This window comes from Hydra viridissima, unplaced genomic scaffold (assembly GCF_058129835.1).
Source record: "Hydra viridissima isolate aposymbiotic clone 2 unplaced genomic scaffold, HvirCarnegie_v1 scaffold_9, whole genome shotgun sequence".
Classification (NCBI taxonomy): Eukaryota; Metazoa; Cnidaria; class Hydrozoa; order Anthoathecata; family Hydridae; genus Hydra; species Hydra viridissima.
The window spans coordinates 4,290,846-4,316,960 of NW_028324308.1; the positions used below are offsets into that span (position 1 = coordinate 4,290,846).

General features: G+C 29.4%; 2 protein-coding genes and 1 pseudogene across 8 annotated transcripts; all 3 read right to left on the bottom strand.

Annotated features, from left to right (window-relative positions):
* Positions 1-200: 200 nt before the first annotated feature.
* On the bottom strand, positions 201-14,544 carry LOC149883653 (membrane-anchored junction protein-like). 6 transcript variants are annotated; one of them, XM_090097485.1, is made up of 8 exons: positions 14,279-14,544; positions 13,911-13,953; positions 9,382-9,457; positions 9,151-9,282; positions 4,076-4,107; positions 3,756-3,804; positions 3,099-3,132; positions 201-562 (listed from the first exon to the last, which is right to left on the bottom strand). In XM_090097485.1, the coding sequence occupies exons 1-8, from the start codon at positions 14,407-14,409 to the stop codon at positions 514-516; spliced, it is 546 nt and encodes a 181-aa protein (XP_089953611.1). In that variant the 5' UTR covers positions 14,410-14,544; the 3' UTR covers positions 201-513. The 6 variants fall into 6 exon arrangements, 4 of the variants coding, with proteins under 4 accessions (XP_089953611.1, XP_089953612.1, XP_089953613.1 ...); XM_090097486.1 differs by lacking the exon at positions 201-562 and adding an exon at positions 579-2,095; XR_016455535.1 differs by lacking the exon at positions 4,076-4,107 and having other exon boundaries at positions 201-2,095; positions 14,279-14,491.
* An 83-nt stretch (positions 14,545-14,627) lies between these two features.
* Positions 14,628-17,189, bottom strand: LOC149883654 (anaphase-promoting complex subunit 4-like). The gene has a single exon (XM_090097484.1). It carries the CDS (start codon positions 16,876-16,878, stop codon positions 14,680-14,682), a length of 2,199 nt encoding a protein of 732 aa, XP_089953610.1. The 5' UTR covers positions 16,879-17,189; the 3' UTR covers positions 14,628-14,679.
* A 2,377-nt stretch (positions 17,190-19,566) lies between these two features.
* On the bottom strand, positions 19,567-21,070 carry LOC145185845 (guanine nucleotide-binding protein G(I)/G(S)/G(T) subunit beta-1 pseudogene; annotated as a pseudogene). Its single transcript, XR_016455993.1, has 2 exons — positions 19,678-21,070; positions 19,567-19,613 (listed from the first exon to the last, which is right to left on the bottom strand). The product of XR_016455993.1 is annotated as a guanine nucleotide-binding protein G(I)/G(S)/G(T) subunit beta-1 pseudogene (transcript).
* Positions 21,071-26,115: the final 5,045 nt, after the last annotated feature.

Sequence of the window (26,115 nt, forward strand, 5' to 3'; positions counted from 1 at the left end):
CCATAGACTGTTATTAAGGAATTGATAGCCGTTTTTTTGCTGAAACATGATTGACAACTTTAATTTCTCATTACAGGGTGTTTATGGTGGCGACCTAGCACAACTTTGATGCTATCTTTCTTTCAATAGCAAACTTTGTTTAGGATAGGCGACAACGACACTGGAAGGCGTGTTTTACGGAACAAAAAAAAAACAAATCATTTTAGAGAGAACTGGTAACTACAACATTTTCTTTCCATCATAATAATGACAAAAGTATTTATCCGTATAACGTCTTTTTTATTTGAAAATAAATAAATTTATGTTTTACAATAAAATAATAAAAAAAAAATATTCGTTGGCTATTTGAAATGAAATCTTTTAACATACCGTGGCATAGACTCACCTATACACAATATATTATAAAACGAATTTAAAGAAACTTTAGTTAATAGGATTTTGCAAAACATGTGTGAAATACAGTTATAACCTTAAATACACTATGGAACAACTTGGGTCAACACAGTGAGCGCTTTATCGCCAAAATCGCTGACCAATCGATTTCCAAGGAGTCTTTATATAGCTGAAAGACATGAAAACTAGAATAAACATATTTTTAGATGTCGTTTTTATTTCTTCAAGTTTAAAAATTTTTAAATCTGGCAAACATGATTAACTGAAAAAAAACCTTAAATCTAAAAAGCATTTATCAATTTTATGCGCAAAAATACGTTTATCGTGAAACAGCCGATAACTGCTCAAGAATTGCTTACCGTTGATCTTACTGTTTGTTATTTTATGATCATTCATTTGTTACAACTACAGTAAATATTTATATACGTTTATAATATGCAAGATTACTATCAATATTTAAAAAAATTGATAGTAATTTTGCATATTATAAACGTACAATATTTTCCTTTCTGCCAAAGCCTACAATCTTCACCAAAGTATATTTTCTCAATCCATATTTAATATTCCTGGTGGATCAGACTTGGAAAATATTGTTCTAGTACCAGATTTTCTGAGGAAATCTCTGGACATTATTTTCTGAGAAAATGTCTTTTCTGTACACGGATCTTTGCTCCAGTTCTCATAGCTTTGGTCTGTACAGACTTGGTCCATAAGAAGAATGAGACCCATAATTTTTTTCATTTCCAATAAATATATACTCATTATATCTTGTATTATATCTCTCCATTTAGGAAAGTTTTTATAGGTTCTTAATTGAGTCTGTCCTGTTTGATTCTTTTACAAAAGGTGTAAAAAAAATCCTCTCCTATAAGTAAATAAACTACATCCATTCTATTGCATCTGGAACATTTTCTGTGTTTATTACTGAGTGACCCAAAAATTCTTCCAGAATAGTAAGACTGTTTTCTAACGAAAATTCTTCTTCATCTTCGTCAGAACTGCTGGAAACTCTTCGTCCCCTAAATGTTCGCGGTCGCGCAATTTCATCATCATTAGAATCATCATCTGTAAGATTCTCAATGTCACTCACTATGAGTGAGTGAGTGAGTGAGTGAGTGAGTGAGTGAGTGAGTGAGTGAGTGAGTGAGTGAGTGAGTGAGTGAGTGTGTGTGTGTGTGTGTGTGTGTGTGTGTGTGTGTGTGTGTGTGTGTGTGTGTGTGTGTGTGTGTGTGTGTGTGTGTGTGTGTGTGTGTGTGTGTGTGTGTGTGTGTGTGTGTGTGTGTAAGAGAGAGAGATCCAAATATTAAAAATAAAACAATAAGCTATTTCAAAAATATACAGAAAAACAAGGTAATTTGAGAAGAAATAGAATTTTTTTTTTAATAGAAGTTTTAGATAATATATCCAAGATCAAGATTTTACATAATATATACAAGATCAAAAGTAGAGAACGTTATGACAAAAGTATTATCTTTCCAGTACTAAACTACCGACAGTGATAATATCCAAAGACCAGTGCCAACTAGCCATAAACTCAGTACTAGTACGTCTAAAAAAATACATATACGGAATACCCAATTTTTGCCGTTCCCCGCAGCAGATTAGTTATTCGTAAAATCCGAGTTTTGCCGTTCCAACTACCTAACGCTACTATGCCAAACACGTGTTAAGTCGTTTCCCGCACAGAATGTGTTAACATTCACTTAAAAAGAGAGAAGCATTGTTTTAAAAGAATAAATATTTGATAAGAACATAGGTTAATTGTTAAATATCACAACGGGGCATTTTTTTGTCATCTAGTACTTTTATTTGTGAATTCACTCATCTCAGGTTTTATATAATTCAATATGCCTCAGAGGTTTAATTCTTAATTAAAAATTGAACCTCCGAAGTTCGTCACAATATTTACACACATCTTAAAAAATAAATCATAAAGCCTTTGTTACGGATACAAAATTTAAGGTTCGTTGATAGAAACATCCATAGAAAAAAAACGGTCCGTAATAACATAAATATTATAGAAGTTTTGGTGTTTTAATGTATTTGAAAACTGTTCATACACTGAAACACTTAAATGTGATGGAATATTAATTCTCTAAAACATTAAAATGTGATCGAATAATAGTTAACGATCATAAAATTAGAATGTAGAGAAGACGGACTGAGGGGGACCAATTCTAGGATAACAATACACCGGTGCTATTTTACTACGAAAGATCTGCAGGAGTTGTGAGGAACCGGATGCTGTAATTTTTTAAGAATTGTAACAAAACTGGCCCTCGTTATACCATTAGAGTAATCTGGCTGATACTGTAAGAACGTTTGAGATTCCTTCATTCACTAGATGCTAACTGTGCAAGTTTACTCAGAGTAACCAGACTCTTTTTTTATAACATTATTGCAAACAGTTGAAGAAGTAGATATCTTCATTATTCCAAAAAAAAGGGGTGTCACAACGAGTTTTAATTTTTAGAGCACCGTTCAAAAAATGTTAAAAGGAGCAAAAGGTCTGCTGAAACTTTTACCCGTTTCAAAAAATATGCAATCTATATTATCAATGATCAATTTTTCATCTTTTTTAAAAGTGTCTGCGTTTTCAGAGAAATAAATACATTAAAAAATGATTATGTCAATAGTAACTAACAGCTTAGAGTTTAGAAAAAGTTGAACAAGACAAATTACTACAAGTTCTAATGCCAATTTACCTGATCAATGATGATATATATCCACCATGAGCATCTAAAAATGAAATTTTGGAATTACCAATCAGTGCAATTCCAGAATTCTAACTGTACAGTTAAAAATTTAAAACATAAGATAATTTGAGGTTTTATATTCAAGATAACTTGATAATTATCTCATATATATATATATATATATATATATATATATATATATATATATATATATATATATATATATATATATATATATATATATATATATATAGACTTAAATGCAATTTTAAATAAACTATTTGTTTAATGCCAAACAACTTGTGGTGTTAAAATACATTTAAAACAAAAATAAAGACTTCTATGATAAAAATACTTTAACACCAATCAAAGTAGTATGATCCAAAACTTATGTATGAGAAACTTATTGCGTATTTATTTGTAAATTGTCATTTTTGTATTAAAGTCAGTCATTAAATGTTACTTCAGTAATTATTAGAAATTGTATTCAAATAAAAAAGTATTAGAAATAAACTGTATCAATATTATTCTAATGTTCATTTTAGAAATTATAAAATCTTTACTGCAGATTTTAAAACTTCTATAGAATCATTTAAACTTGTTGGATTAAGAAGACTATACTAACAAAATAAAAAAGTGAGAGATTAAGAATTGAACAAGAAGTACCTGCAGGCTTGATAGATGAATCTCTTCCAGACTCCTCTAATTCTTTAGCCTTAAAAAAAAGTAGCGAAAAAATCACTAATTCATAAAACCTAAAGAAAAATTTTCACAATTCTCTTTATCAATATTTTGCAATACTAAAAACTAAACAAGTAAATACTTGTAAGGATCTGTAATTCGTAAGGTTTTTTGCTCATCTCAGAATTTAAAAGCAGAACAACAAGAAAAATAAAGTAGTAATATCTTCACTGAAAACTAATTTCCACTGCTTAAATTAATCTTTCTTTTCAACATTCCCTTCTGAAAATCCTCTCTAAGCTTACCTCCTGACCTCCTGACACATTTGAAAACTCAACTAAAATAACAATATCTCATAGTAATATATTAAAGCTTCATCCTTCAAAAAAAGCTGCTCATTCTTTTTTTTTTAAATTAGTAAAAAAAAACTAGAGAAAACATTGAAATTATCTCACAATGTTAAACAATGTAAAAATTTAATGTATAATATAATGCTATAAAGTATTCAGTAACTGAGATTGGATTTTAGGTGTAAAAACAGTAAATAAAGATATAAAAAGTAAAATAGTAGGAAAGTTGTGGGTTATCTGACTATGTAAAAGTTACATGAAAAGCAAACAAAAGGTGCTGCAACAGTGTGACATTCAGAAAAAAAATACTCTAATAGTAAAACTAGTGTTTTACACATATTAGGGTAGGTCATCAATACATTTTTTTTTATAAATAACTTTGGATAGCAATATATTATTGTTCTAGCATTTAAATAACATTAAAAAAACGAAATTTTTCAAAATTTGTTTTCCTTTCTTTGCTGCCTTTTAATTGAAAATAAGCCATTTTCGATGTAATATATGCTATGTAAAGTTATGTGTTACACAAGGTTATTTGTCAATTTAAATGAATATAACTAAATGAATACAACTAAAATGCACCTAAATAAAAATACTGCAATCATATTGAGTTAGTAATCCTATATATTCCAATTTTTTTTTTAACCAAAATGTGGAATATACTTTCTAGGTAAAAGCTTTGCTCTTACATATCCATTTTTTTTTCATCTCTCCAAATGATACTGCTGCATACTGATGGATGCTGCTGCTTCTGTAACCAATTTAACGTATTTTTCTACACTTTGAGAATGGCATGGGAAATCATCTAGCGTCAATTTTTGCATATTTTGTACTGCATTTTTTATTAAATCATCACTCAAATTTTTCAACATAGGTGTTGGAGTCCTTGGAAGTTCTTCCCAAACATACAAGATTATGGTAATCAACTGATTCCAAGTTTAGTCGAGGAATTTTTAATTTCCTTACTACTGTAGAATTCACAACAGGAGATTGCTTTGCGAATTTAACTCTTCTGGATGAGAGTTCTCTAACTTCTATTTGATCATCAACCAACATTTATAGCAAGATATTTTGTGGATGACCAAAATATGCATTTCTCTGAATACATTTATCAGCTATAAGTTGATCATTTTCAGAAAGAAAACAGGAGAACTGAATTAGGTGCCACAAGTGTTTTGCCCCCATATAGCATTGGGGCTCCAACTTTATAAAGAGCCGCACTGGAACATAGACTCGAAGAATGCAATCAGTAAGTATCGCAATCTCCATAGATGGAAGAGTGCTTTCAACATACAAACAAAGGATTCCATTTGGTGTTTTCATCCATTAAGAATGAACCAATCGACCAGGTTTTTTTTTGAAAGGCTTTCTATCACCATACCTAATTCTATTGCCTTACACATGTTATAAAGATACTGTTGATCTTTGGAAATATTATTTACCACAACCTCATGCAAAGCATCCAGTAAGTTATACTGTCTTGCATCAAATTTTACAGTTGACAATTTGTGACACTTTGCTAGTGCTTTCCCAATGTTACCACTGAATACAGTGGGTTCAGAAGTGGTGCCATCTAAATGCAATACTAAAACCTCAATGGTAGTTCAAATGGAACATACACTCTAACCATTGAACTGGACGTCCTAAATGCAGTTCCATTAATCTTATTACACCTTTGTTCATGCCATTAATTATGTTAGTTCCATCAGCACCAATAGCTAACAATATCAAATGATGTTTAGTTTTTGTCGAAAAAAATCTATAATAGCATCTTTGATATTTGCAGTTGATGCAGTTGATGGAGAAACATAACCAAGAAAAATGAATTGAGGTTCTTATATTAGAGTGATATGTTCCTTAGTGATTAAGCCTTTACTGTTAGTCGTTAACGCACAAAGAGTTTTATCTTTTTGGAATTCAAAGATAGCTGATTTTGGGCCATTTCAAATATAGCTGATTTGACTAAACACATAGCTAATTTTGCTTCTTGTGATAAAGTACCTCTAAGTAGCTGTCTTTGGCATCTTAACTTTGCTTGGTCTATGACAGCTGTCATGTTTCTTTATTATTCCATAATCTGAAAGTGCCGCAGTTGCAATAGTAGCTCCAGCAGCATCAGATACACCAAATCTGTCAATTCTCTGACAACTGTTAGAAATTTTATCATTTTTCTACTTGATTCTCAATCTAATTCACAGGAGTCTGATAACTAATCATCATCAACATTACTCTGAATGTCATTAATTGACTTCTCATCACCAGACATAATATCTGCATCTACATCTGAATTGGTACAAACTGATGTTTTCATAGTACATTTCGTATGCAAAAAAGAAATCTTTTCTCTTTGTGGTTCTCTCAAATGCTTTAGTTAATCTAAAAGAAGTTTCCTTATCCAAAGGACCAATAAACATATTTCTTTCATTTCTTTGATCCAATAAAAATTCATGTTCAAGTACTGGCACCATTGCTTTTCTCGGGCAACAGCAGTTTCTTAAGTTAAGACAGCTACATGCTGCAATGTCAAACAAAGTTAAACTTTCCTGCTTAGCAATCAATACCAGTGAAGTCTTTGACTCACCTTTTCTTTAAAGAATCATCCTCAATACTGTTGTGCACAGATTCTACTTTCTGCTGTACTCTTCTCATTGTAACAGTTGGAATGCCAAATTTCAACCAAATGTCTATAACGTTGGTCAAAACTTGAGAAACTATTATGCTTGAGTTTAGTCCTAGGATGTTGTAACTGAACAAAAGAATAGTGTTGCATCACTTCCTTAACAGTTGGAAGTTTGGGAGAAGTTAGTTCACATTCTATCCCATATATGGGATAAGTCAGCTAAGCTCTTGTAATAGCCATATTTTGCAACAAAGATTGTAGTATTATTAATTTCTAAATGTAAATTTAGTTTTATAAACTCAATCTGTTCAACAGAACTCTAGAAATAGATTTAAATTTAATAAACCATATACAGATGAACTATTCAATTTCGTTAATTTTAATTTACTAATAGTATACTAAACTTCCTAAATTTTATTTTGAAAAAAAAATAGTGAAAATAATTTTTAAAAAATGTTTGTTAAAATCTTTATAACAAAATGCAATAAAATGATTCACCATTTTTTACTCAGAGGTTTTCTTTGCTATACACATGATGATTAGGGACCAACCAAATTCATAGAAAAAAAAAAAAAAGAAAGAAAAAAGAAAACCATAAAAAGCACATTAAGAAGTATTTATAAGTTATTATTTCCTAATAAGAATGTGGCATTTTGTTGCTGTGCTTTTCATGATTTCCTTTTTATGATTTCCTTTATATCATCCAATAGCAACAATTTATTTCTATTCAAAATAAAATTTTATAACTTTATTACGAAATTAGTAATTTAACAGCGCTAAAAAAAATCACCTAAAAATGCATAAATATGGCAATATAAGGTCCTCAAGTGTCAAAAGAAGACAAAAAAAAAATTGAAACTTCTTTTTCCATTTATCTTTTGTTGTACATGGGCAAGAATTTATCACTATTCAAAGTTAAATTTTACAACCAAATTACTAAGTTATTAAATATTGATAAAAAGCTTAAAAATTCACAAATAAGGCTAAGGTAAACCCCAAAAAAATGCAAATTTTTTTTCCACTAATCTTATTTTAGCCAGTAGCAACAACTTATTACTATCCAAAGTCAGTTTTTTTTTATGACCAACCCTAATACATATTGAATACATGTTTCATATTTCATAAAATTTAAAAATAAATAATTATAATTAAAAAAGATTGTATTGACATTCATTAAATAGACTTTCATATGTAGCATCACATCTTCTGGTCATCATAGTGAACATAAGATGTGATACATTTTATAACAGGATTTCTTAAACAGAAAGAAATCTTGTCATAAGAAACGTAGAAGATACCTAATCATAAAATAGAAGAAATTTTAATACACACAGAAACTTAAACTACAACATATTTAGCATAGTTAAAGTCTCACTAAGATAAAAATGTAAATGGTCTAACAGATTTTTAAATTTAAGTTTCAAATTAAGCACAAATAGTTTTAAAGCTGCTAAGGATTGCAGGTTCGGAAGTCATTTAAGTCATTCGGAACACTTAAGTCATTGTTTGATTGCTGGATAGTTTTCAACATAAGTTTCATAAACCTATTAAAATGAATAAAGCTCTCCTTCAACTGAGTTCAAATATTATTTAAAACATAGTAGAATTATAGTAGAATTAATATAATAACAGTAGAATCATAGTAGAATTAATATAATAACATATAACTAATCAAAACCCAAAAAAATTGTATTCAAATATATTACAAGATACATTTTATGTAAAAAAATTATTATGATTAAAAATTATTAAAATTATTAAAAATTAATATGGCTACAGCTATAGATAAAAAATACTCCTATGGTATAAATTTTGCATTATTCAATTTTCTATCAATTCCTTAAACTAAACTCTCAATACTCTTGCTATTACATTTAATCAGTTCCCTTGGAAGGATTGAGGCTAAATCCCAATAAAAATCCATTATGCTTAACATGTTATTTATCTTTTGGTCAGAGGGAGAAGAAAAACTGTAACGACATTATGACACAATGTGCTGTAAACTAATAAAAACTAATTGAGATTATTGCACAAGAATTTTTTTTTTTTTAGCAATTCAATTTAAAAAGCAGTATTCAAATGTGAAAGAAAAAACTTTAAAATAAGTATACAAATTATTTTAAGTGCTTTGCAGACCATCATATAAAAAAATTAGAAATGACTGTGATATACATGGAAAACTCAAACCAATTTTTGAATGCAGCCATAGCCAGAATTCAAATGCATTTGCTTTCAGAGTAAAGATCATTGGACCAAAACCCTGCTATACACATTTAAAAACTGTTTAAAACAGAAGATAAAATTTGAATAAGACTAAGTACATTTTTAAAAATTTAGAAAACTTTTTAAAATATTTTTTCTTTAAGAACTCAGTGAGCAAAACATTTTGTAAACAGAGATATCAACATACATTCAAATGACTCTTCAGTGATGGATTGATTTTTTCTTTCAATATAAAACAAAAACAAGCATGGATATGTCTTTAGTTTCACATCATGCTTTGAGAATTCAAGTTTTTTTGCATTGCTCCATTTTTTTTTATCTTTGTAAAAAGTCAAAGAAAATGATTAACAAATAAATTGAGAATTTATATAATAATAAAACAAAAAGCAAAAAAATAAATAAGTACTAGAATGGATACAGGGATATATAACAAGATCATCTGTATGAATAGGATCTATATGGTCAGGGTTGTACAACACATACTTCATCACACGCTAAAAAATATTAAGAGTAACTACAGATACAAAATAAACATTTTAGATAAGCTCTGTGTGTGTGTGTGTGTGTGTGTGTGTGTGTGTGTGTGTGTGTGTGTGTGTGTGTGTGTGTGTGTGTGTGTGTGTGTGTGTGTGTGTGTGTGTAAAAATTGCAAAATCTGAAGTCTCTACTGAAAGCATGCCACTATAGTATTAAACCAACTTAAAAACCAAATAAACTGAAGATCATTTAAACAAGTTTATTTAATAAGTTTAACAAGTCTTCGTCTTAAACAACCCCACATTCAGCAGCAGCATCAACAACCTTCTAATATACCCTCTGATGGCTGAAGTTGTATTGTTCATTATCAGTTTCTGATAAGGCTACAACCATCTCAGCCTTCTCAGTGCCAGTGTCAAAGAAAGAGAGTCCCACAAGTACCTCAGTCAAGTACCAGATATGCCTCATCAATTCAGATTTAATACATGTTTATTGATTAAATTGTATCCCACAACTCTTTGAGTAATTCCAGTTCTGGAGAATAACATTTACAAGTAATGAAACTGATTGATCTGAAATTCTAGTCCAATAAAATATTTGGGCTAGAGTGGGTAAATTAATTTTTTTTTTCCCACATCCTGAAAGAGAAGATTGACAAGCTTAAGAAGTATACTGATGAAAAATATCTGAAAATATCTGAAGCAGCAGATTCTTGAACGAAAATATCTGAAGCAACAGATTCTTGAACAAAAAATGTGACACTTAGAAAGGTTCTTCCTTGTTCTATAATTTCAAGTTAATACTACTTTATGTTTCTATGCCATATTGGTTGGGCCCTGAAATTGGGATGATCTAAAACCCTTCTTTAGCTCTTTTTGCAGAATTTTTCAAAAGAGTTTAACTAGATTTGTTTTATCAATATTGACAACTGCCATCCTAGACACTTTCTTTTTGCAGTGACATCTACAATAGTTTTTACATTTGAAGGTGGATATATATCCACCAAATTTTTAAATTGACCTCTTTAAATGCAGTCATCTCTTGAAAACTATTTATATTCTTTTTTTGAAGCTTAGTACTATTCATTAAAGTTTTACTAACTCTTAAGAAAGTTATATTTAAGGTTTATAGCAATTCTAATTTTCTAGATAGTTTTATGAAAAGTGTTGAACCAGATTTAAGTTTGATGACATGACATAATTGTGCCATATCTCTTTAGAATCATTATAACTACACCAATTAGGAATTGTAAGTATGAAAAATCATAATTCTACTTTTGGAAAAAATTTGCATTTATAAGTTTATAGATATGAAATCATATAACTTACCATATCTATAAAAATGGAAACTTTAAAAAAGAAATAACTGTATAGATCTAATCTTGTACATTTATTTTGAAAAAATGAGTAAAGTAAGCGCAAAAGATACACACCACAACTTATCTTTTGTAAGCTTCGATTATGGATATGCATATATTTATTTTAACATTTTAAACATAAGTGTAATAAATGGTTGTAAGTCATTAGTAAATTTAAGGTATTTAAATACAAATATTTACATTATATTGTTTTTTTTATTATACATAAATGCAAACATGAGTGTAATTATGTTAGGTGAATGAATTCATTTAAAGAAACCTGTTTTTATGAGGAAAATAGAAGCTGTGCTGAAAAAAAAAATAACCTGATATCAATTTACTCTGGATTACTACTCAGTTGAATTTTAAGCATCAACAACCCAAACACAAATCCTGTCACAATTTGTGATTCATGCAAGTAGTGTTAGAAGGCTCTTCTTTACAAGTACAATAGTATAAAAAAAACACCAGTTCTAATTATATATCTAAATATATATCATTGGATCTACTCAAGTTAAATCTAAAAAATTCAAAAAGAGAGTGAAAATTCTCACATGACTCATCTGTCTATAGATTATTAATTGGATAATGAACAAATTTTTCACAGTTGTACTTAAACATAATGTGATTATAATATCTTCTGCTATAATAAAAGATAGAATTGGTGAAGAAGGAAGAGCAAAACAATTAAAATGTAGTCAATATAAGAATTGAGTAACACAAAAGTACTGAAGCTGGCAAAAGAATTAAAATATAAATCACAAAGCAGAAAAGTTATAGAACCTGGATTAAAAGTAGAAAATAATATTCATCAGTAATCCTATAGTTTCTTTGCTAAAGATTTTTAAGTATTTAATTACCAGAAGGAAAAGAAGTTATTAAAACTGATCACATCAGTACAACAGATGTTAACAAATTTCTGTAGTAAGTAATTGATAAAAAAAGAAAGTTTGTCTTATTATTCATTTTTTGAAAATTTGAACTAATGGAGGTCAGGGGATTTCTTAAAGTAACTTGATTTTTCAATATCAACATGTGTGCACATTCTTAATTAAGAATTTACCATAAGAATAAATTAGCCTAGATTATTCAGTTTAGATCCTGTTAAAATAACCAAAACAAAAGAAGAAAATATGGAAATATTAAGTCAGAAAATTATAAGGAAGTATCTGTAAAAGCATCATTTAGTATAACTCTGCTATCAGATAAAAATCTGCTATAATAATATCTGCTATAATAATATATAATATATAATATATAATATAGTATAATCTCCTACCAGAGACTAACCATAATGTTAAAATGCTCCTTAACAATCTCGGTTCGGATAAGATTTGCTTTAATAATTATGACAGAGATATAAACTTTGTCAAATAATGTGTGGTATGTCTCTAAGTTTCATGACAATTTATCCTTGCTACAATTTGTACACAGAATAGAATTAATATTTTTAAAAGCAATTGCTCTTAAGGACATTTGGGTTTCTGGAATTTTACAGTGAAAAGTGTAATGCAAATGAATAAAAAAAATATAAAGCTAGTGAATATTTTAACTATATAGATGATGTTCTTCTATTTAACAGTAATAGTGATCTAGTTGTTAACCATCTTTTTCTTCCTGCAATCACATCTTTAAAACAATAGAAAAAATAGCTAATTGAGAAATATTCTAAAAGATTTAGGCATCGCAAAAGCAGTCAGGAAATGGTTATTTAATGGTTGCAAAAAATATTGAAAATTTGGGCAAAGTACTATGATTTGTCTCCATTTTAATTAAAACCATTAGATGAAGAGTTTAGGCTTTTAGATCATCTTGTTAAAACGTTTGTTTTGGTCAAAACTTGAAGCCAATATTTGAATAAAATACTGAGTTATTTAAAAATCATTGTCCATAACCTTTTGGTGAAATATTTTAGGATATGTTAAATATGTTGGTTCTTTCTGCAGAGATGAGTATATTGAAAAAGGTATGGCACAAGCCCATCATTTTATCAAACTAAAATCTGGTTCACCAGGAGTGTGATTGCAAAAGTGATCTAAGTAGAAAAAGAAAGATGTGGGGAAGTTGAGGTACTTAGGTTGCATAGTTAGAATATGTGCACACATGATTTCTGTATTCAAATAGTTACTATGTAATCCCTCAATCAAAAAATGTAAAGAGAAGCCTCAAGATCAAGATCAAGAGAGAGAAAGGGAGAAAAAGACAAGGAGAGACAGAGGGAGAGACAGAGGGAAAGACAGAGGGAGAGACAGAGGGAGAGACAGAGGGAGAGACAGAGAAACGGAGAGAGAGACAGAGAGAGAGACAGAGAGAGACAGAGACAGAGAGAGAGAGAGAGACGGAGAGACGGAGAGAGACAGAGAGACAGAGACAGAGAGAGACAAAGAGAAACAGAAACACAGAGACAGAGAGTGAGAGAGATAAACTTTTTATAAATTTTACAAAAACACAGATCAGATATACAGATGCATTAGGAGCACTGGGTTAAATAATACAAATATTCATTGAACATCTGTGTGCAGGAATGCCTTAGAAGTGTAACAGTCAAGACTATAGAACCTTGCAAGTAATAAGATGCCTGATAAAATGAAAACAAACAAAAAAACAGCAATTAGATTATCTAAATCTAGAAAGAATTTCAGAGATTTTTGGTAAATCTTTTGGTTGTTTTATGTTGCCAAGAGTTGAATGTTGCCACAGGTTATACATGGCTATGACCATGTATAACATGTGTTGAGACAAGCAGTATCTCAGTGCAATTAATTTTAACACATGAAAACATTTTACTATATCTTTTCCATGCTTGCAATATGATTTCAGATAAAATGCAACTTTACTTTTTTTTGTGCATATGTATATATGTGTGTATCTATGTGTGTATCTATGTGTGTATCTATGTGTGTATCTATGTGTGTGCGTATGTATGTATATATGCATGCATGTATGTATGTATGTATGTATGTATGTATGTATGTATGTATGTATGTATGTATGTATGTATGTATGTATGTATGTATGTATGTATGTATGTATGTATGTATGTATGTATGTATGTATGTATGTATGTATGTATGTATGTATGTATGTATGTAGCAATGTAAAAATAAACCAACCTCTATATCATATTGCACTTTATCATTATTGAAAAGGTTATTTCTAAAAACAAGGTACAGGTTGATGGCTAAGATCACAGATGTCTATATAAATCAGGTTATTGACTAACTTGAGAATTTGAAAAGCTTGTAAAATTATATAATCTATTATAAACAGTATGTAAGTAAGTGGGTTTAAGAGATATGATGATTTATGTAAAAAATTCAGCCCCTTTTTGATCATCCAGTACTTAATTCAATTATAATTGTACCTAACATGTATGTTCATTTATATTAAATTTATTCAAATAAAAAATCAAATGAAACAATGTAATATTATATATAACAAAATGTAATTTATGTAATACTTAACATTTTAAGCAATTTACATTATCTCTGATGTCACTCCATTTAGGTGAGGGGATCGAAAAAGCAACTTTACTTTATACATGGTATCTCCAAATTTTATCAATCGCACATCTGGATCAGGAAGTTTAAAATCAGACAAGTTACACGTCATGTATATTTGTTTTAAATCTAAATTTAGAAAATAAAATGCTACACTTTAAACAATCCAACTACTCATTTGTATTATAGATTTATTTATAATGAACATATGTAAAAAAAGTGGATGACATGAAATGTGATAAACTAAAGTGTATGTAGCTAATATTTAAGACAGTAGAAAACTGATCAGGTTAATGCAACAAAATTCACTTATACAAACAAAAGTTCTTAAGGTAATGTAGATAACATCTTTTTTCTAATTATTACAATGCTTCATATTTATCTAATGCTGTGACTCATTAGGATCATCATTATCCTTGTCATCATCATCTTCAGCAGTCATATCAAATATACGCACACGCCTACCACTTACTGCTATTAGACAACAAACTTTACGAGAGTACCCATTTACACAGAGATACTTTGCACTAAACCCTTCAACAAGACGTAGCTCAGAAATTAAATCTCTAACCATCAATGTTTTTTTAAGCTCAGAAACTGAGTCTAGAACACAACCATCATAGTTAGATGCCAATTCTATTGATTCACTGTTCAATATTTTATTTAAAGCTAGCTGTCCAAAAGTACTGGAACTAATATCATTAGATTTAACTTCTTCAAATAGAACAGTTATTGTATCTAAGTTATAAAATTTAGCATCTTTTATCATAATGTAATTTTCATCAGTATTAGAATCTAAAACTGAATCTGATTCTATAGCACAGTGATGGACAACAATTGAATTGGTTTCATTTACTTTTAATAAAAATATTTCATTAGAATCACCACAAGAGCAAGCCACAACTGATGCTAACAAAGCATTTTCTTTTTGAAGGAATGAAATAGAGGAAATACAACTTTTATCATGATCAGGATGTTGTTCAAAAACCTTTACAGAAATATCTAAACTCAAAGAGTTTGTTAAAGTTTGTTTAACTGATCCAAAAATAATGTCAAAAGCATCTTTTAGCTGATTAAATAAATTTAATAGTGTAGCCTCTGTGTTAGGTTTAATAATTAGATTACTGTTTTTTAGCAAGTCACTTGAACTAATAAAACTGTACCAAGCATTGTTTGAAAGGTCATCAGGAAAGTCTAAAACACCTGGGTGAAAAAACTGACTCACACGTTCTAAATCATACCCATAGTTATTGTTTTTCTTCACTTTCAACAGCCTATACTCAAGAAATTCTATCATAACATCAAACTCCTCATTTGTAAATTGTTTAAAAGGAGCTGGATTTTCTTCATCACTAATACTAAACATAAAATTTACGAGCCATACAAAGAAAATTCTGAAATTGTTCATATCATTACAGACCACTTGAAATAATACTCGGGTTTTAAAAATTAGTTGGTGAAGTGTTGATAAACATGTTTGAGTAATACCAGCTGTTACACCTAAAAGTCCAAACTTATCAAGCATGTTTTCCATTCCGGATAATTCAACTAAATGGAACAATAAATGCTGTAATAATACTTCTAGCTCCTCACTTATATCAGCTTGCAAACTTAAATAGGAAGAATGGACACTTTGTGAAATTTGCTTTAATCCTTTGATAGTGAGATGTTGTGTTAAAAATGTCTCCATCTCAGGACTGGTTTCACCAGTTGCATAAGCAGCTGTAAAGACACAAGCAACAGTACTTCCAGTTGCTTGAAGCATATCCTCAAGCTTCTCAAGCTTTGTGCTTATTCTAAAACAAACATCTTCAGATGCATCTTTCATCCGATTAATCACTTTTTCACATCTACATATGAGAGTTAAAATTGTTATGAGCTTGTTAGATAAAAAAAATAATTCTGAACTTCTTTCAGATAAAAGTGTTGATGAGTATTGCTGCAAATAAGTGTATTCTATGTCATTATTGCCTATTCCTTTAAAAGCAACAGTCAGCATTCCAGTGGTTAACTCCATATGTATATTTAAAATAATGGCATTTTTAGACAAACTGTTGCATGCATTTACTGCTAAGACAGGGAAGATCCCTTCAGCAAAACAATATATAAACCCATTTTCACAACCAGCAGTCAACAAAAATTCGTGTCCATTGTTTGATGTGTTGATTAGAATGTTTAAATTATTAAATGTCAATTGCAGTTCTTCTTTTTCAACAAATGGAACACATATTTTGCTGAACTCACTATACTTTTGAGATTTTATTTGAGAGCTCCAATGAAGCGATGTTATTTTTCCTGTGCATTTCACAGTGTACAGTACAACAGCTTTCTCTATCTCTACTAAGCTCACAGAACCATCGTCATAACCAACAGCTAATAATTTCCCATCAGGTTTCCAAGCCACTCGAGATGCTAGATTGCTTTTTCCAAGCATTACCCAAACTTTTTGCCAATATAATCGATGAAGTCGAACATCTCCATTACTTGTAACAATTGCAATTAGATCTCTCATAGGACTCCATTCCGCATGCAATATTTCATTGGTGCAAGGTTTATCACAAATTTGTCGAAATGAATTCATTTTTTCTATTTGGCCCAACGGATGTTGAGTCCATTAACTTTAAATATTTTAGGCATTAGACTAGGTAAAAAATAAGATTAACGTTAAGGACAATGTCCACTAACGGGTTCGGGTTACAATTTGGCTTATTCAAATTAAAATGGCATTTTTATTGCCGCTATTGCCTGAAAACTTATAGACAAATATATTAAAGGATAATACATGAATAGAGTCCTTAGTAACAGAAGTGATAAAAGACCGAAATTGAGTTTTGAGGAAAGCGGGTAGAAATAAATGAAAAAAAAGAGAAATTTCTGGATTTTATATCAAAGTGACTGATTAAGATGGTTAATTTTTTCAGATGTTTTTTTTTAAAAGAGAAGTGAGGTTAGCCTTGATCCAAATATCAATCTAAAATAAAGCTGCGCACACAGGCGCGTTTTCTCTAAATTTCCGTGAGGCAGCTTTGAATGTTTGTCAAATGTTAAGAGAATTTGCAATGCATGCTTGTGTTAAAATAAATTAATTAATAAATGGAATAATTGACAACTGGTGAATAAGAAAAAAAGTATTACAAAAAAATGCACAACATTTTTCAAGCAAAAAAATTTTTTAATGAAATGGTTTTTTAATTGAGGCTTTTTAAGATCAAAAAATCTATTACGATTGAGACTTCTTTTTCACTAAAATTTTCATTATAAAAACAAAAAAGCCTGCCGCGTATTTTACGTAGCTGCTAACGGTTCATGTCACTAAATTATTTTAAGTAAAAAATCTAATAAGAACAAATTAAAAATCATTCCAACCTGTTTTAATAACATGTTGTACCTACCGTTTTATAAATACTTCCTGGTTTCGTAGTCATATTTAGAAGAAAAATAAAAAAACTTCGATGAAAATACCGACCTTTAAAGTAAAAAGTTAAGTTTCGGAAAAAAGAATCGTTTAGTTACTAAATCCTGCCCCTCTTGTTCTATAGCAAAAGCCATACAATTTTTCTCAGTTATTGAATATCAAGCAAAAGAACCGTCCTCGCTATTTAAAGAAAATGGTTTGTTATCAATCCCTCCTCAGGCAACCAAAAAAGTTCGAACCGCTTTATTTCCAAACGACGCCAGCTGGTGCAGAATTTTTATTTAGAAATTGTTAGCAACCATCCGAAACTTAAAAACCTTGAGTTTAGGTTTAGCCTTGGGAAATGCGGGGGGAGGGGGGAAAGTTGTTGATAACAATGTTGAGATTTCTATAATAATTATGATATCGTTCACTTTGTTTTGCTATGATAAAAAATTATCGAATCATTACTTTCATTGGTATTTGCTTTTGTATGTTGACATCAAAACACTAATCTTTAAGTTTTAAATCAATGTGGAATGCGGTTTTGCACAAAAAACAATTGGAATCATTTTTAATATCCTTTATTTAAAAGTAGTGTTTCCATTTAAGTCACAAGTGGTATATTTGCACTAGGTTTCTATAGAATGACCCTTAAATAATGCACATAAATATTTCAACACATCAATTTTTTGCCACGAATAGCCAGGTTTTTATAATTCACATTTAGATAAAATGGGGTGAAACCAATTAGTGAATGAAAGTTCACCGAAAACAGATGCGCTTTTTACGTTAATTATCGTTAACCAGTTATTTTAACTGAATCTTGCATATTTGTTGAAAAGATCTTTTACTCAACATAAGCCGCAGAGAAAACAATTTTGAATAATAAAGTTCGAATCAGAGTAATTCTTTATGGTTCTTTTTAGAAATTTTTAAACTTTATTACACTGACAACGAAAATTTCTGGAAGTTTTACTTTCATTTCTGTTTTGGGGCCAATTCCGATTAGTTCAGTTATGGAAATAATTCAGGCCAAAATTAATACATAGTTTTTATTCCTGTTTTGGAAATAAATTTAGTGCACAATATTAAAAACAAGAGTTTTTTTTTCTTAATTTGGTTAGCAGTAAGGGTCTGCGTATCGTTTCATTTCCGTATTGTTGTCTTGCCGATATCATAGCAGAAAAAAAAAAGTGTCACCCGGAATAATTACGACAAAAGAATCGGTAAAATTTTATTCGGTATTGTAGTTAATCTAAATCTCGGTATATAACGAAAATCTCGTCATTCCGATGACACTTTTTTTCCGCTATCATATCGGAATGATAACGATACAGAAATGAAACAATACGCAGACCCTTAGTTAGCAATGAGGAAATCAAAATTTTAACTTCGTTTTGATCGTTTAAAAAAGGATTTAAATTAAGCTTGTTAAAATGAAGCGAATTCTTATCGCATAACAACCGTATTTTCCCAAAATACTTACGGAAATGTTTGCGAAAATAGTTCTTACGGACTTTTTTTCTTCCTATTTAATTGAAGAACAAAAGTAATTGTAAACATTACTTCAACGCTATTTCTTTATACTGGGTGATTTTTAATGATTAACTTGCAAAAAGATTTAACTGCAAAAGAAAAAAAAGAAAAAAACGTTTTCAGGTCCAATTCGTTACAGATTCATTACCGATTGGTCAGCCAGTATAAATTTCCAAATTTCGGCTCGAAACGCACTATGATTAAGAACGAAAATTGAAATGTCGTCATATAAGAAATTTTAATTTACCTATTAACTCTGACATTGCAGTTGGTCTTCAAAGAAATTTGTAAACTTTTATATCAAAATAAAACTGTAAAATAAATATCCCTAAGATAAAATTTAATATACTATTGTATATAGACATACACGCACATACGTGTATCTACATACATACATACATACATACATACATACATATATACATACATACATACATACATACATACATACATACATACATACATACATACATACATACATACATACATACATACATACATACATACATACATACATACATACATACATACATACATACATACATACATATAGGTTAAAAAAAGAATACATCTAGCATAAAACAAAACAAAACAAGGTTTTTAATTGAATAACAACTAACATTACAAAACTGCAAGTTATTTCTAATATGATAGCTAAAAAAATAAACATAGAAAACTTTATATTATATAAAAATCATGTTGTTTTCTCTCATAAAGTCCATAATTGAACAGTTTGATCCCAACTACCTGTTGCTAAAGTTGCACCATCAGGAGAAAGTTTAAGTGCATTCACCTTATTACTATGTGCATGAACTGATCCACAATGTTTTTTTTTTAATGTGTCCCATATATGAAAAGAATGATCTCCATAGCCAACAAAGAGTAGTCGACCACTCAAAGAAAAATCTAAAGAGCATGCAGGAAATAAAATACTGTCTCTCACAAAAACTGCTAACTCTGCATCCATTCGGAAATCAAAAAATCTACAAGTTAAATCATCTGATACAGATGCAACTCCTTCCCCATTTGGGAAAAACCTTACTTGATTAACTTCATCTAAGTGTGTATCATATGATTGTACACAAGCTCCTGTTCTCATATCCCATAAACCAACATTTCTATCTGCTGATCCTGTAACAAAACAATATCCATTAGACTGAAAATCTAAACTTGTAACATCTGAGGTATGACCTTTAAAATCTCTTATCATACTCCCTAATTCAACATCCCATAATGCACAAGTTGTATCGCTGCTAGCTGTCAAAATCTGATGATCAGATGTTGTAAATGTACAGGAAAGAACATAACTCTGATGCTGGGCAACATGTTGCACTTCAGTATCAATACGCTTACCTCGAGGAAGTTTATAAACATTGCATTTGCTATCAAGCCCACCTGCAGCAATTAAGGATTGTGAAGGAGAAAATGCAGCAGTAAATAACCAAGTACAGCGTGTGTCAATCTTTAGAGTATTTATTTTAAGAAATGTGTCCCATATACATAATTCACCACTTTTTAAACTGGTTAGTAAACTATGTGAATCTGATGCCCAATCTAAAGAAAGAACTTTAGAACTTTGTTCTAAAACTTTTTTAGTTTTAACAGATATTTTTGGGACATCAGGAACATTTTTAGTCATTTTACTTATGTCATATGAAACCTTTTTATATGAAGATACAGATAACTTTTCTAAACTGTGACTACTAGCAGCAACAATATTATCAAAAGAGGTATTATGCAACTTGTTTTTTTGCTCTTGAATCCTTGGTAAAACAGGGTTCGTCTGTTTTTCTTCATTTTGTTTAAGTAGTTTCTGCTCATCGGTATGAGTAAACATCTTTAAAAAGATATATATATATATATATATATATATATATATATATATATATATATATATATATATATATATATATATATATATATATATATATATATATATATATATGTATATATATATATATATATATATATAACAATAGTGACATCAGAAGTAGAAAAAATACTTAAATTCAAAGCAAAAATTAGTTGGCATTAACTAACTTTGGCATTATCATGTGCTATAAGAAAACAAAAAAAAATTATCTTTGATAAAATAACCCTAAATGTAACTGTTGCTAAATTTTATAACATATCTTGTAATATTTGAAGTAGTATTTGTTAGTATTAAGCATTAGTTTCTAGGATCTACCATAAAACACACTTTGATTATGCTCATGGTGAACTAAATTAGTTTTGAGTACAAACCTATATACATTACCTTTAGCTAACCCTATAGTAACCATACTGTACTCTACAGATAAATTTAGTACATGATAACTAATATTTTATTATGCAGCAAATCTCTTTTGTACAGTTTATGATTTTAGTATTGAATGACATCGAAACCGCATATCTCAGAGTTTAACTATACATTATTTTATTCAACTATTTTTTATATATATTAAATCATAATGAATACACAGAAAATACCAATTAAAAAAGATCAAATAAGCCAACCTAAATTTATAATAAATACTGTAAATAAGATATATATATACATATGTACAAGCCGCATTTATAAGGTGAGCAAAAGGACAGGAAAATATTTTTCCTTTTGGAGAACTGCAGGAATGATAACAGAAAACATCGGGAAAAGGCGCGCAGTGAAATGATTAGTCTCCGTCGTCATAATCGTTATAATGGATTTAGTCTAATTCTTTCCGTGTCATTCCTTTAGGAACTGGCGAAAGTTTCGGACCAGATATAAATATATATATATATATATATATATATATATATATATATATATATATATATATATATATATATATATATATATATATATATATATATATATATATATGATTTAATAGAGAACTGTGTTGATATTTGTGTAAGATGCATCGCTATTTTAATAAGTTCTACCTAACATTTCTTTTTTTCCTCATTAAAAAAAAATCATATTTATCAAACATTTAATTTAAAACATTCAGTTATCTCTTTAATTTTTTGTTTCTACTTTCTTTTTACTTTTCGTTGAGTGCGTGAGCCAATCATTTCCTTTCAATCAAATGCAAGAACAAAGCACTATTCAAAATCAAACATTCTTTTAAAACGTCACTGAGCTAAAACGTCACTCTCATTTAAACCCGCAAAAATGAACAATACTCAAAATTCTAGCATTTATTTGGTAGAAAAACAACGTTCATTTTTCAAATTAATTTACATTTCTTTATGATTCATGTTTTTCAAAAATATAATGCTTTGCATGAATGTAACAATATTTGTAACACTAAGGTAGTTGATAAAATAATGGTTACCCAAGTTAATAATATACTTGCAACCCAAGAATTTGAATTGTAAATTAACTTGTAATTTTTTAATAATTAATTTGAATTGTAAATTTGTAAAATGTAAATTTTGTAAATTTGAAAAACTCTTAAAAGTGCATTGTTTATCATCATACATTTGAACCCATGCCATTTTAAATTAACCATAAATAGATTCTATAGCCAATAACAATGTAAATAAAGTACATCACACGAGGTATAAATGAAATCTTTAACTGAATGCCTAAGCTTGATCAAACAATATTACTTGATTTAACTGTCAGGAATTTTTTCAAAAAACAGGAAAGTTAGTCAAAAAAGCGTTTTGAACTTTTGACCGGCAAAAGTATAATTATGTGTACCTGTTTGTTCCTGAATAATGTTTTTCAAACAATAATAAGTTTAGAAACAAAACACGTTTAGGAGCTTCTGAATTATAGAACTTACTTACTCCCTTTAATGATCGCCAATCCAAATGTTTAAGTTTAGAGATTTCTGCCAGCTCGGATATCCAATCTATTTTTTTACAACAGAAATGATTTCTCAACTCTGTTGTATACAGCAAGTTGTTTACTTGATGGCAAACATACCTTTTGAATTATTTGAGATAATAAGTCTCTGAAAGATCTTATGAGCTTTTTGAAGAATCTCTGGATCTCTTTAACTTCGCCAAACTAAATGGAAAAAAAAGAAACGACTATGTTTCACATTTATTTGAAATATTCGCATTATTGAGCAAGGTAATAGTTTTTGGTCTCATATAGACTTCTTTTAGAACCAACTGATTCTAACTTAGTCCTTCATTACCCAGGTAACAGTGGGTAATGTTGAACTGATTAAAGTAATCTCTAACTAGTTTAAGGCTGGGCCACAAGAGCCTAATTAGTTTAAAATCACTCGCAGAAACGAGAGATTTACAGTGGTCATTTGTTAGGCCTTGAACTATTAAAAAAGAATAAATAAAACATCCGAGTTTCAGCCGTAGATCATTTTTTCTACATCAACGTAACTGTGACAGTTTGATGGAATTTTAAAGAATTAATTTTGTAGATTGTCTACTAGTCTTGAGTGTCTTTAGAGACTCTTGTGGCTAACAGTTTACCTTGCAAGTAATTGTAAGGAAATTGCATGCCAAGATTGGAAAGAAGATTGCAATTTAAAGAGAGAGGTCTAAAACGGTTAAATAGGATCCCTATTGAAGCTTTTTTATTTTAATATCAAAAATAATAAAATAAAATAATATAATTTAATAATAAACAAAAGTGATAAGCAATTTTTTCATAAGAAGAAATTTATAAAAACAGTTATCGCTGATTTGATTTAAATGTTTTTCATGTATAAGAATAATCTATCTACAATGTTGATTGCATTCAAGTTGTTTCATTGTAGTAAAAAAAATAATTATATTGTAAAACAAAAAATATAAAATTGTTTTTTATGTGGTTAAAATAGGATTTGTGAACATGTGTAAAACTATTAACATAATTTTAACTGAACACAAAAATGGTTTTTTGTTGATGTTTAAATCTTGAAGAACAACAATGCAGCTAGACTATGGAGGATTAATTATTATCTGATCGTTGTCTAGTATAAACCAATTAATTGTTTATGCTTACTTGCGGTTACTTTTGATCAGTAACGAATAATTAACGATAAATTGTACACATTTATCGATGTTTTTCTTTTCATGAAAACACACAAGCTCTTGTTCTTCAAATACTTTTTTTTATTTCTATTATCTGGAGGAAAGCTTTGAATTTTTAAACTTACAAAGTAAATGTAATGAGATTTTAAAAAATCAATTCACTCTTTATGGATTCTTATTGCTTAAAATATGTTTTTAGGGATGCTACAATAAATAAATTTCTCTCTTAACCAACGCAGTGTTCTTGTGGGAATTTTGATTGTAATAGTCGGGTTGTTAAAATGTAAAGGACAACTAGAATATAAAACGCGTTAAAAGAATTTTCGACCACAATTGTGCAACATTAAGTTGGTAAGCCGCTCGAAATTTTGATTGCTCTCAATCGTGGATTATCAAAACTTTGGCAGATAATATTAGTGTTTGAGTCTTGGAGAAAAAGAAGATTCTACTGCAATAGATAGTGAGTATTTATTATTTCAAGGAATTTTATGAAACCTTGACAATGAGTCGTAATTCACTTTCGCAGACACTATAGTAACTGACAATGAAAGCCTTTATTTGAGAAATATGGAACTAGCTCCGGCTAATGTAAAAATATGACTGGGCTGTAAGTTCCTTGGAGTCGCAGAAATCAGAAGAAACGTCATTAAAAAAGATAATAATCTTGAATTAGTTCTGTATGCTGATGAAAAAGTTATGAAAACATTGTTTTGACCTGCGCAAAATTTTAGTAAAAAATACGTTAAATATCATGAAACTGAAATCATTTATTGTTGTACATATGTAATAAAGTAATAGAATAAATTTATTGTTGTTGTTGTTGTCATAAACCTCTTAAAAATCTGAGAGTTATGATAGTAAAAAAAACACGATTAAAGTCTATGACTTAAATAAGGGAAATGCAGTCTTATAAAACTCAATTATCTAAAGCTAGAAACATCAATTTTTGCATACCAGGGACCATGTATCATTTTTTTAGTCTCGATGTCACAATTACTATAAAAATTTGGGACTTATTGGAAAAATTTAATTGCACAGAATTTATTATCTTTAAGTGATTGTATCAGTTGAGACAAATATCTTGAAAGACTTGCAACCCCAAAAAATTAAAATTTTTTGGAATAATTAAGAAACTTTATTAGACTTCATTCTCATCTCGTTCTGCGCATACCTGAAGTAACTAGTGCAGAATAAGTTTTCAATCAAATTAGTGCCAGGGACTTTTCGGACTTACTAGAGATGCTTGCATCAGGTTTAAGTTGATTAAAAGGATAATCAACTTAAACCTGATGCAAACTACAATGTGGATGAGAATAGCATTAAAACCCAATAAACCACTCAAATCATTCCAACGAAGGGTATAGAACAGACAAGAAATCTGTCTTCGGCCGAAATTGGTATCTAGTCATTTCATCCCATATTTATTTACTTATTAAAGAGCCCGTACAAATAAAAAATAAATGAATTTTGTTTACAAGAAGTACTTTAATCAAATAGCAAAACGACCAAAAGTTCAGCTTACTTGCTTAACGTTGTGTTTCTTTGACTTTAATCTTACTGTAGTTAATATTTGCAGTCATTTAATGTCTCCGTTATGAAACCATTGATGACTTACTAAAACAAAAAAAGGTGGATAATTCGTTCTGCAAATATCTTATCGTTTCTGATAACATGGATTGCAGTTTGACCACCACTACTAATTCCACCCTATATTAACAAGCTTCCACCATAATATTGGGATCTTTCATGAACAAAGTCTGAATTATTTCGTGTGCTCCTTTTACGCTATACCAATAAACGCCTATTATTGGGTTACACACTGAATCTGGATTCGTCACTAGCCAAATTCTGATCGCCCAGAATTCTGATTACCCTAACTTCTGCATTCTTGTACTAAAATATTTCATAAAGACTCAAATATTCCGTCTAAAA